This window comes from Rhododendron vialii, chromosome 4a (assembly GCF_030253575.1).
Source record: "Rhododendron vialii isolate Sample 1 chromosome 4a, ASM3025357v1".
In the NCBI taxonomy this organism is placed as follows: domain Eukaryota; kingdom Viridiplantae; phylum Streptophyta; class Magnoliopsida; order Ericales; family Ericaceae; genus Rhododendron; species Rhododendron vialii.
The window spans coordinates 11,383,987-11,396,262 of record NC_080560.1 but is presented as its reverse complement, the minus strand read 5'-3'; the positions used below and the strand labels follow the sequence as shown (position 1 = coordinate 11,396,262).

Below are 12,276 nucleotides of genomic sequence, written 5' to 3'. Positions count from 1 at the left end.
ATAGAAAACAGGCTTATGATGGGAAGTATTAGTACACAGAAATTACACAGCTGGTAGTGTATGAACGTGTTAGCTAATTTACTTCGCCGTCCTGTTCAATGCCATATTCAATAGCTACTCACTCAGATAGTACAAAGTATATATGCGCATATATATTCTGCGTTTAATCTACAGTGCATCAGAGTCAATGAAAAAACTTAGTTTGCTTGAACAATATAAGTACTTGAAAGACATTTCATTCTCAGCATCATCGATGCACCTATCCCTGGCGTCAATCCAATTAATGCAGATAACAAAATAAACTTCTTACACTATTTTGAGCATCAGATCAAAGAAATCAATAAAGTGAACTAATCGCATCTGTTTACTCACCTCTTTGACATTAAAGGAACCTGTTAACAACAACGTGGACCTTACGTTCATAACATTACGTGTACCAAACATAATAAATTGATGAAGATGAAACTACGGGAAGAAATTGCTGTAAAACTATAACCAACATTTTCCTTTACCAAAATTTTCATCAAAACCAATTGTGTTTACATGTTCCGCAAGCTAAGTTGATCATGCTTCGTTAGAAGAGCACCAATTAACCAGCTAAAAGGCAAGCAATGAAAACGAGCGCGCCCAGATATTCCTTGTGTCAAAGAAGTAGGCTAAGAGTTTTCCGTTTGTGATATACTAGTACAACAGCTGCAGCTCCAGATTAGTTAAGTGTATGTCTGGTACACTGGATCACTTCCACTTTCAGTTAGTTACAGAGTCAGTTGGTTAGGTTGTTATCAATATGTGGTGACATCCGTGGACGGTTCTAGAAGATGAGCTCATGTGTATAAAGTGCATTGTAATCAGTAAGAATAGAGGGATAAGGACAGATATATCCAACACTAACATACGTAGTGTTGGGATTGTGAAGACTGATTCAATTTGGGTTGCACTTCGCTGACTAGTTGGATTCGACCTAGACAGATATATTAAGGCAATTGATGGCATCTACATACTTGATATACCCAGCAGCCGATGTAACTTGTACTCTCTTCCTTTGTCAAAACTTTTATGAGCCAATATACTCAGCTATACAGTTGAGGAATCATGGAAAAATAACTCTCTCTTGCGTTCTTATTTTTTGTTCTTGATTGTTCTTCGCGTGTGTTTTGTCGGTTTGGCCAAATTTTCTGACAGGCATAATCTAGAAAATTGGGGCTACTAAACGAACCAAACAACTTGAACAATTAGTCCTCAAAAATTATCACGATCACAAAACTACATACCAGCAAGAGTTGAGGGGCTATTGTAGTGGGGTACGTAGTATAGCTAGAGATTGACTCATAAGCCAAGCCAAGCTTATCACGATCACAAAACTTTAAATGTGAGCCGAGCATGAACAATTAGTCCTCAAAAAATATCAAGCTCGGCAACACATGTAATGAGGAGTTGAGGGCTGTAAACAAGCCAAATTGAGCCAGATATTAGAATGTTCAGATTTGTTCGTTAAGTTTTTAAGGGAACTCGAACTCGAGTTGAACTCAATTAAGATTTGGCGAGCCAAGCTTGAGCTGAGCTTGCCTAGGTTTGAGTCAAACTCGAGTTTGTTCACGAGCCAATAATATCATATATTTATACTCTCATATAGCTCTAAAAATGTAAATAAAATTTTACGAAGTACATAAATACAGTCATACATATATAAAACGATAAAAACATATACATAAATATGTTTTTAGTAATTCTAAAAGTTTATACTTGTACAAGTTCTAAAATTTTTATTATATACGTATTCAAAATTCTTATAAAAATCCCGTGATATACATATGTTACAGATTCACAAGCCTAATTGAGCTGAATACTGTTAGGCTCATATTCGGCTCATTTATGAAACGAGCCTGAAATTGAGGCTAAGGTTCGGTTCATTTAGTTGAATCGAACTCAAACGAGCTTTTACCGAGTTGAGCCTCAAACAGTTCACGAATGGGTCAGTTCATTTACAACCCAAGCCTAAGCAATACTGTGTTTGACTTTTTTTTTTTTTTTTTTTTGAAAATGTCATGATATCATAGAACCAGCAAAATGTCACGAATGTGTTTGACTTGAGCACCCCTAAAGATAACCAGCAAAAGTTCGAAGTAAGATCATCGGAGCACCTGAGTCTTGCATCTGAAAACGTTGAACAGGGGCGACATTTCTAGCACGCGGAAACCTATAGCCTCCACCACCTGCAATGATAAAACACAACTATGACAAGAACCAAACGGTAAAGAGAAGGGAGAGAGAAAGAAGAAAGGAAAAAAAAAAAAGGATGAGGGTTTTGTTTTTTCATGATTTTACCACTTCACTGTCCACCCCTACAGTCCTTTATTTTCTCCCATAGCCTACGACATTTCGGTAAATGGTTGTTGAAAATCATACATAATATTTCGGTAAATAGCCGTTAAAAACAATATTATATTTCGGTAACTACATGTCGAAAATATGTTCAACTTTCAGTAAACAACTGCCGAACATACATTTTCGGTAAATAGCTATTGAAAAAAATACTCCCTCCGTCCCTTTTTAAGTGACCGGCTTCGTAATTCCAACTTATTAAGAAAACATCATCATTACCTCTTTCACATCAACTTTTACCTCTACTTTTCCTATTTACCCTTTATGGAGACATCATCATTATATTTTTACTCACTAACTTTTCAAAAAGGAATTTACTTTTAGAGGCAAAATAGAAAATATATCTACTTTTTCCCACTAACTTTACAAAATGGACACTTATTAAGGGACAGCCCAAAATGGTATCTGGATATTAAAAAGGGGACGGAGGGAGTATTATATTTCGGTAATTGGATGCTGGAAATATATCTCAATTTCGGTAACTATCTGTCGAGTATAATTAAAAAATTTTAATAAATTATGAGAGAAAATAAAGGGCTGCAAATAGCAGCGCCATTGGTAATTTTCCCAAGTTCAAAAGAGGGCCTCTTCTCGCACCCCCCCTGACACCACCCCCCTTCCCCGGCCCCACTGCCTTTCCCCCCTTGCCCCTTCTTTTTCGGTTTTTTTTTTTTTTTCATTTTGACTAATTTTTTTTGGTTTTACTTTTAAAAGTAAATAATTACTGTTTTATTTTTTTTTTACTTTTACTAATTTTTTTATACTTTTAAAAGACTTTAATTACTGTTTTAATTTTTTTTAATTTTTCCGAATTTTTTTGTTTACTTATAAAAAACTTTAATTACTGTTACTGTTTTTTTTTTTTTTAAACTTTTACTAACTTTTTTTTGTTTTACTTTTAGTTATTTTTTGTTTTACTTTTAAAAGCCTTCTTACTCTAAAGAAATTTCAATAACATAAAGAAATTTACTCACATATATAATATTAAATAATTTAAAAATACATATAAAGAGTAAAAAAATAAGTGTTCTAATTTTTAATTCGTTTGAACCGGTGCGAATATCTTATTTTTCTTATCATTTCATCCTAAATGGTCGTAATGAATTTTTGGCTCTAAGGCCTTTCAATGAGCATTCTAAGAGAGACCTGAAACTAAATAATAAGTCTTAGGGTACTTGTTGAAAGGCTTTCGAGCCAAAAATTCATTATGATCATTGAAGACAAAATGATAAAAAAAAATAAGATCTTTGCATCGATTCAACCGGATTGAAAATTGGAACACTTAAATAATATTAAATAAATAAAAATGAAAAAAGATATAAAAGTTATTAAGTAAATAAATAAGAAATAAAAAAATGCCATGGGTTGAATTATTGCCGGGTATAATATTAAATAATTTAAAAATACATATAAAGAGTAAAAAAATAAATGTTCCGATTTTTAATTCGTTTGAACCGGTGCGAAGATCTTATTTTTCTTATCATTTCATCCTAAATGGTCGTAATGAATTTTTGGCTCTAAGGCCTTTTAATGAGCACCCTAAGAGAGACCTGAAACTAAATAATAAGTCTTAGGGTACTTGTTGAAAGGCCTTCGAGCCAAAAATTCATTATGATCATTGAAGACAAAATGATAAAAAAAAACAAGATCTTTGCATCGATTCAACCGGATTGAAAATTGGAACACTTAAATAATATTAAATAAATAAAAATGAAAAAATATATAAAAGTTATTAAGTAAATAAATAAGAAATAAAAAAATGCCTTGGGTTGAATTATTGCCGGGTATAATATTAAATAATTTAAAAATACATATAAAGAGTAAAAAAATAAGTGTTCCGATTTTTAATTCGTTTGAACCGGTGCGAAGATCTTATTTTTCTTATCATTTCATCCTAAATGATCGTAATGAATTTTTGGCTCTAAGACCTTTCAATGAGCACCCTAAGAGAGACCTGAAACTAAATAATAAGTCTTAGGGTACTTGTTGAAAGGCTTTCGAGCCAAAAATTCATTATGATCATTGAAGACAAAATGATAAAAAAAAATAAGATCTTTGCATCGATTCAACCGGATTGAAATTTGGAACACTTAAATAATATTAAATAAATAAAAATGAAAAAAGATATAAAAGTTATTAAGTAAATAAATAAAAAATAAGAAAACGGCGTGGGTTGAATATTGCCGGGGGTAGTTTGGTCCGGGGGTGGGGTCGGGCGGGGGGTGTGTCGGGGGGCGCGCAAAGAGATTTGCAAAAGTATACCCTTCCAACACCTTTCACTGTACGATAAGGTGATCATTTTGTGCATCTTTTTTTTTTTAAGAATCGCATGTCCGAGCCAGCATACGCGCATCTTGATTAATTCTTGGACACAAATCCTCTAATGGCCCCAAGATTTCGAATGTTTGACCTTCTTGAAATTTGAATATGTGATCTCATGGAAAGTAAACATTCATTTACTTTCTCATACCACTTGGCCCACTTGGCCAAACTCCTCAGGTTATCATTCAATGCATTTGGTCTAAACATATCCCGGAGAGTAAATGACATGTAACGAGACTGAATTTGGATGAAAATTTTGGCGAACGAAAAGGCAATGGAAACATACTTTCAAATTGTAAAGAGAAATCAATGGAAACATACTTTCAAATTGTAAAGAGAAATCGATACGTATTGTTTTTCTTCCTCATCCATCAGTTGCACTGCAAATTATTTCCTCAATAACAATTGAGGGTATGCAAATCAGGAACTTCATTTTCAGAGCAGTTCTTATTAAAAAAAAAAAACCAAGAAAATACAAGACTGTGTCACTAACGCGTTCTTATCATTTTCCTGAGAGGTTACTATCATTCTCTAAAACCCGGAAGCAGAATGGAAACTAACACGATACACAATACGACAAATTGTTTCCAGAAATTATATCCAGTGTAGTTTTCTTGAAAAGGATCAAACACTCATTTTTTGCCAAATACTTCCGAGTCGTATTATATCGAATTTCCGAGAACTATCTTTGTGAAAACAACCCGAGTAACTACAGTTGGTTCATTGAACTCTTGTTTTTGTTTCCAAAAACCACATTAAATGGAAATGAGAAACGACAAGAATTTTAGAGTTTCACTGGCCCTGGCATGCGTTTCGTAGGGGGGTGGAAGTTTCTATCTTTCTTCTAATCAAAGATGCCTATTGTACGGCTCCCAAGCTTTGCCTGACTAGTCTCCCATCTTGACTTGGACTTGTAGCGCTCTCTCTCTCTCTCTCTCTCTCTCTCTCTCTCCATTCAGCTTGATCAAGCACCACCGTAAACAGATCCTCAATAAATTTGTTTCACAGTAACCATGGACTCCTCCATTTTCCTGTTCATTATACCTTACTTCTTTGCCTGCACTCTAGCCGCAACCAGCCCCACAATCCTCCTCAACTCAAGCGAACCGACGTCATGGCTAAACGACAACTCGATCGACATGAACGTAAACAGCACCGACGGATCAAAAGTAAGAGCAATTCTATCAAGAACAAGGAGCCTCGGCTTTGTCTCTGGATTCTACTGCACTGGCAACTGCACCTCTTACTACTTCGGCATTACTGTCGTTGGAGGAGGCAATCCCGCCTTGGTTTGGTCAGCAAACCCGGAACACCCGGTGAGCGAGAACGCGAACCTGACACTGACTCGAGAGGGGGATTTAGTGCTCCGGAATCCGGATGGATCGACTGTGTGGTCGACCGGAACGGCAGGGATCTCTGTGGCGGGAATGAACTTAACCGAATTGGGAAACTTGGTTTTGTTTAATGAGACGGGAGCTGTTTGGCAGTCTTTTGATCACCCAACCGATACATTGTTGGCCGGACAACGGTTGTACGAGGATCAGAGGCTTGTGTCGGGTTTGTACTATGCCACTGTAACAATCTCTGGACTAGCTGCATTTACCAGGGTGGGTAACGGTGGATCACAGATGTACTACCAGCTGGAACCAGAGCCGGATACCACGGATCAAAGTTCACTTAGAGGCCGGTGTCCTCTTCTAACGAAAATCGAAGTCAATACCTCAGATAACGCAGAGCTCCAAACCAGAGGATTCCTCGAGAACATGGGATCAAACCGCTCAAAACTGCCGTTGGATTTGTCTGTTGAGTACGTACGACTCAATAGCAATGGGAGTTTGAAGTTATACAGGCACGAACCAGCAACCAGGGCAAATGAGATTGTCGATATGGTTACCAAAGATTTCGGAGTCTGTCAACTTCCTCGCCAATGCGGGGATTTCGGCTTCTGCGATGAAGGGATATGTGGTTGTCCCAAAGGAGTCAAAGGGTTTAAATGGAAGAATGATAGATGCTCCAGGACTACCCAATTGTGCCAAGCTCGCTCTGATAAAGCAGACCTGGTCGAAATGAAAAATGTCAGTTACTTCAATTTCATTGATCCAAATGCAGCAGCTTCAAACATCACAGATTTAGAGAGCTGTAAAGAAGCTTGTCACAATAATTGTTCATGTGAAGCTGCATTCTACGGGTATGATAATAACAATCATTCAAATGGTTTCTGTTATATTCCATCAGAGGTCTTGTCCGTAAGAGAAGGAGAAATTCCAAATTACAATTTCACATCAACAGCATATATTAAAGTGGAGAAACTGGCACCGAAAAACCGAAACAGACTAATAGAGATAATAGCAGGCTCCGGTTCTGCTGTCCTATTGATTTTCTGTCTCTCAATACTGATATTCTGGAAGAAATTTAGCAAGACGATCACAGAGGATGTCGAGGAGTATATGCGACAAGTTCCGGGGATGCCCGTTATGTTTACGCATGAGCAACTTCGTGTGGCAACAAGGGATTTCAAGGAGAGGCTTGGTAGTGGTGGGTTTGGCTCGGTGTTCAAAGGAGTGTTACCGGATGGCACTGAGATCGCAGTGAAGCGGTTACATAAAGTGGGCCACGCAGTTAGGGAATTCATAGCAGAAGTTGAAACAATTGGCAGCATCCACCATTTTAATCTGGTGAGATTGGTTGGCTTTTCTGCAGATAAATCTTGCCTTCTAGTATATGAGTACATGAGTAATGGGTCTTTAGACCAATGGATCTTTCATAGGGACCAAAAACCTTGTCTCGATTGGGAAACCCGTAAGAAGATTACTCACCAGATAGCCAAAGGGTTGGCCTATTTGCATGAAGAATGCAGACAGAGAATCATTCACCTTGACATAAAGCCACAAAACATTCTCTTGGATGCAAATTTCAATGCCAAAATCTCGGATTTCGGGTTATCTAAGCTAGTAGACAGGGACAACAGCCAGGTCCTGATCACTTTGAGAGGAACTCCTGGGTATATTGCTCCAGAATGTGGCCATTCAAATAGCACAACAAAAGTTGACATCTACAGTTTTGGGATTGTTCTCCTCGAAATAGTTACCGGCAGGAAAAATTTAGATGGAACCCGATCAGAATCCAGCAAACATCTACTCAGTTTGATGCAGAAGAAGGCAAGGGACGATCAATTACTTGACATTGTGGAGGATTTGAACGAGGAGATGCCTGAAAATCGAGAAGAAATGTTGAGAATGATAAGAATTGCAGCTTGGTGTTTACAAAATGATCCCACTAAAAGGCCTCTCATGTCGACCGTGGTGAAGGTTTTGGAAGGAGTGATGGAAGTGGATCCAAGTATCAGCTACGACTTCACCCATGCAATGGGATCTTCTTCCGTTGCCAGTGGCCATGTTTCTGCAACACTACAATCATCAGTTCTTTCAACTCCTATGCAAGCATCAGTTCTTTCTAATCCTAGATGAAAAGCAGCAATTCAGGTAAAATACAAGTATACTTCATGTACTTAGCACTGAATAACTTGCAAACAAAATTCAAGATTCTCTTTTGGGATCAGGTCTTCGGATTATTGGTTGTTTTTTCGGAAGAAACGTCCGTTCTTGTCTGCCTAACTTTTTCCAACTGCTATTTCGGGAAGTTCTTTTTGAATAAACAATTCTAATGGTACACCAGAGAGTTCTTTTCTGAATCCTGAAATTTATCTCTGCGCAAAAACGAACACAATGTGAAAAAACGAGTTCATAACGAAAAACAAAAGTACGAACCAAGGAAATTGATGGAAACGGGAACAATAGAAAACAGGATTATGATGGGAAGTACAAGTACACAAAAATTACACGGCCGATAGTGTATGAACTTTTTAGCTAATTACTTCGCTGTCCTGTTCAATGCCACGTTCAATAGCTACTCACTCAGATAGAACAAAGTATATACCCGCTTATGTATTCTACGTTCAATCTACAATGCATCAGAGTCGATGAAAAAACTTAGTTTGCTTGAGCAATGGAAGCTTTCATCGTCAGCATCATCCATGCACATATGCCTGGCGTCAATCCAATTAATGCAGATAACAAAACAACTTCTTACACTATTTAGAGCATCAGATCAAGAAATGAATGAAGTTAACTAATTACATCTGTTAACTCACCTATTAGACATTAAAGGAACCTGTTAACAATAACATGGACCTTACGTTCATAACATTACGTGACTCGATCATAGTGTTGTGTCTTGACGAATTACGTGAGCTATTGACTTAATCACTTAACCCTATTTGTTGTAGGTAGGAGCACATGATAATACATGGGCTTACACACAAATTTTTCTAGGAGCCTAATAAAACAAGGGGGTTCACTTGACCCTATTTGTTGTAGGTAGGAGCACATGATAGTACATGGGCTTACACACAAATTTTTCTAGGAGCCTAATAAAACAAGGGGGTTCTACGTCTGTGTTCTTATCTGCACCGCTTGAGAGAGAGAGAGAGAGAGAGAGAGAGAGAGAGAGAGAGAGAGAGAGACGGCAAGAAGAAGAAGAAGAAAGAGGGGTTCCAGCTTGGTAATTGAAGACCTGATTTGGTAATTCTTATGCTTTAAGTAGTGAATTTCATACTCTACTTGTAGATCGCACTTGATTGAAGCCATGGAGGTAGGCTTGAGTTGGGTTTAATTCAAGAGAATATGTTTTGGGATTGAATTTATATGGAGCTCAAGAACTAGACCTTGAATCCTTGATTGGTGTGTTAAGGTTTGTTTTGGAACTTGATTTTCCTGCTGTTGTGGGTAGATCTTGTAGTCCATCTGATTATCAATTTGTAAGGTTTTAGAGCGGGTTGAGGTGTTCGAAGTGGTTTGGGGGGTTGGAAATCGAAGGAAAGTCGAACTGCACTTTTTAGGAAAACCCAGTCTCTAACAGTAGCAGGTTTTTGGCCCTAGCAGTAGCAACACTCTAGAACTGGAATTCTTGGTTATCCTACCGGTAGGAGGGTTTTTTTCCTCCTGGTAGCACCTGCATACTTTGGAGAAATTCTGCATCGTTTATGATTTACGTTTGATCTCCCACATTCCTAGGACCTCATTCTAAGCATGAATAGACACATTTGGCATTGACTAATCATATTTTTGTTGCTTAATTATTATAGGAAGTCCGTGTGGTTACGTGAACCGAGGTGAGTGACTTAATATCCAAATTACATGATTTTATACAAGTTTTCCACGTTAATGCTTTATCGAACATGTTTTTTACTCTTACATGAACTTCATGGAATATCAATGAAAGGTGGACAATGCTAAAAGGCTAGCAAGATATGAATATGATATGATATGGTATAACACAGAGACGTCTAAGCTTATCTATTGCCAGGGACGCCTGATAACATGAAATGACGAGGATACGAGGATGTGCATTATAAAGCTATGTTCTATGAAATGAGCTTTCTCTTGAAATAAGCTTTTCTCTTGAATTATCATTGTCCATGGAAAGCATGCGATTTATGTATTAGTCATTCATACGAGTTGCGGCTTATGAAAATATTCCACCTTTCAGGAATTGAAGAATTGGATGATGTGGTTTCCATTTGTGTGGACTTGAAGCATATGTGAGGATCTCTATCTTTTCTTGTTCGTATGAAAGTGGTATATTTTAACTATTTGTTTGACATTCTTGTAATAGTTAAGGACACTCCTAAAGTGTTGAACTATGCATGGCTATGAGGAGTCATTGGATGTTGTAGTCCCTATGTGTGTGTCCATTGTCATTATATTGGACCACATAAGAAATGTGTTGGTTACGTACTCTAGTCCCTTTAAATTATACAATAATAAAGTTTTTGTATGGAATGGCCTTGGTGATGGTTTCACCGGTGCTTGGTTATGAATAAGACCTATAGGGGTGCTTGGTTATGAATAAGACCTATAGGGACGGATTAGGGTCGTGACAATTATACCCAGCAGTCAATGTAACTTGTACTCTCTTCGTTTGTCAAAACTGGAGTGAGCCAATATACTCAACTATACAGTTGAGGAATCATGTAAAAATCACTATCTGTTGTGTTCTTATTCTTCGTTCTTGATTGTTCTTCACATGCGTGTGTCGGTTTGGCCAATTTTTCTAACAGGCATAATCTAGACAACTAGGGATCCTAAACAAACCAAACAACTTGAGCTTAGCTCGAGATTGGCTCGACTTTCGGCTCGTTTGCACTCATTCAAACAAATTATAAGCCAAGCTCAATCACTTTTTAATATCATTTGTTTATAAATTCAGCCTGAGCATATGAGTGTTTGGTTTGATAGGCTTTTATAAACAGAGGTCATTCCATAAATATTTCAAAGATAAGGATAAATCAATAAATATCGTAAATATTTGAAATCATTCTTTCCATTTGCATATTTTCACCACTACATTTCCAATACTTTTGCATCCAGATTGAAAACGTTAAGTGAGACATGTAGAAATTCAGGCTTCATCAAATCCTATAAAAATATTCCATGGAAAGTCACGAACTTAAGTTCAGGCTTGGTGGCCGGAAATTTCACGAGCTTAAGCTCAGGCTTGAAAGCTTGAGATGGACTTATATATTTCACAAGTCAAGCTTATCACGATCAAAAAAAAATTAATGTGAGCAGAGCTTGAACAATTAGTCCTCAAAAATTATCAAGTGGCTTGATTAGCACCCCAATAGATAACCAGCAAAAGTTCAAAGTAAGATCATCGAAACGGAGCACCTTGACCTAATCGAGTCTTGCATCTGAAAACGTTGAATAGGGGGGACATTGCAAGCGCAAGAAAACATATAGCCGCCATGATCCATCACCTGCAACGGTAAAACAAGGTCATAATAACAAGAAGCAATCGGTAAAGGGAAGGGGAAAAAACAAAAAGGATTTTGCTTTCAAAGCAACAGTGATATGAGAGAAAAATGATCCCTTGCTGGGGTGAGAGAAGAGAAATGATCGTTCTTTTAGCAATTTATTAAAATTCTCTTATGTATCCGCATATTTGACAAATTTTATGCTCCTGTTGCAGAGCGAATTCTGAAACGAATGGCGGTGAACACTTGGCATACTCTGTGGAAGAAGCTACAAACACGTGTGATTAAGATGTGGAAGAAAAGGAAGAGGGAGTGGCTAAGGGCTCCTTTGGATTGAGAGATTTCGAGAGAAAAGAAAAGAAAATGAGAGAAAAAGTGATTCCATCCCATGTTTGGATCATCAAAGGGGTGAGAAATGGTGGGGGAGGATGAGAAATGAAGAGAAGAAACCCCCTCCCTCTCGAGTCCAGATCCCTTGTCCGACCCAATCCGGACAGGGTCTGTCCCACCCCTCGGAGCTGTCGGTCTCGCAAATCGACGGTTGAAATGTGCCGAATATTTTTTGCTCGAGAACAATATTATTCTAACTCAATATATCTTTACTGTTGATTTGCGAGATCGACGACTTCCGAGAAATGAGACATGCCCCTGTCCCAATTGGGCTCGGACAGGAGATCCTCGGTGCTCCCTCTCGTATCCTTTCTTGCCAGTTTTGGTGCAATTCCGTGAGGGAGGAAAGGTGGGCAATGTTGATTATT

The 12,276-nt window shown here is 37.7% G+C and overlaps 2 protein-coding genes across 9 annotated transcripts; one reads left to right on the top strand and one right to left on the bottom strand.

Annotated features, from left to right (window-relative positions):
- Positions 1 to 5,209: 5,209 nt before the first annotated feature.
- LOC131321770 (uncharacterized) lies at positions 5,210 to 12,177 on the bottom strand. 3 transcript variants are annotated; one of them, XM_058352720.1, is made up of 3 exons: positions 11,774 to 11,980; positions 11,433 to 11,521; positions 8,193 to 8,397 (listed from the first exon to the last, which is right to left on the bottom strand). In XM_058352720.1, the coding sequence occupies exons 1-3, from the start codon at positions 11,906 to 11,908 to the stop codon at positions 8,241 to 8,243; spliced, it is 381 nt and encodes a 126-aa protein (XP_058208703.1). In that variant the 5' UTR covers positions 11,909 to 11,980; the 3' UTR covers positions 8,193 to 8,240. The 3 variants fall into 3 exon arrangements, 1 of the variants encoding a protein (XP_058208703.1); XR_009198620.1 differs by lacking the exon at positions 8,193 to 8,397 and adding an exon at positions 5,210 to 6,761 and having other exon boundaries at positions 11,433 to 12,177; XR_009198621.1 differs by lacking the exon at positions 8,193 to 8,397 and adding an exon at positions 5,750 to 6,761 and having other exon boundaries at positions 11,439 to 11,980.
- On the top strand, positions 5,718 to 11,752 carry LOC131321762 (G-type lectin S-receptor-like serine/threonine-protein kinase SD2-5). Of its 6 annotated transcripts, XR_009198619.1 has the most exons (3): positions 5,718 to 8,186; positions 9,208 to 9,325; positions 9,366 to 9,830. XR_009198619.1 is itself a non-coding variant. In XM_058352699.1 (2 exons), exon 1 carries the CDS (start codon positions 5,718 to 5,720, stop codon positions 8,169 to 8,171), a length of 2,454 nt encoding a protein of 817 aa, XP_058208682.1. In that variant the 3' UTR covers positions 8,172 to 8,186; positions 11,734 to 11,752. The 6 variants fall into 6 exon arrangements, 5 of the variants coding, with proteins under 5 accessions (XP_058208682.1, XP_058208679.1, XP_058208681.1 ...); XM_058352699.1 differs by lacking the exons at positions 9,208 to 9,325; positions 9,366 to 9,830 and adding an exon at positions 11,734 to 11,752; XM_058352696.1 differs by lacking the exons at positions 9,208 to 9,325; positions 9,366 to 9,830 and adding an exon at positions 10,252 to 10,544.
- Positions 12,178 to 12,276: the final 99 nt, after the last annotated feature.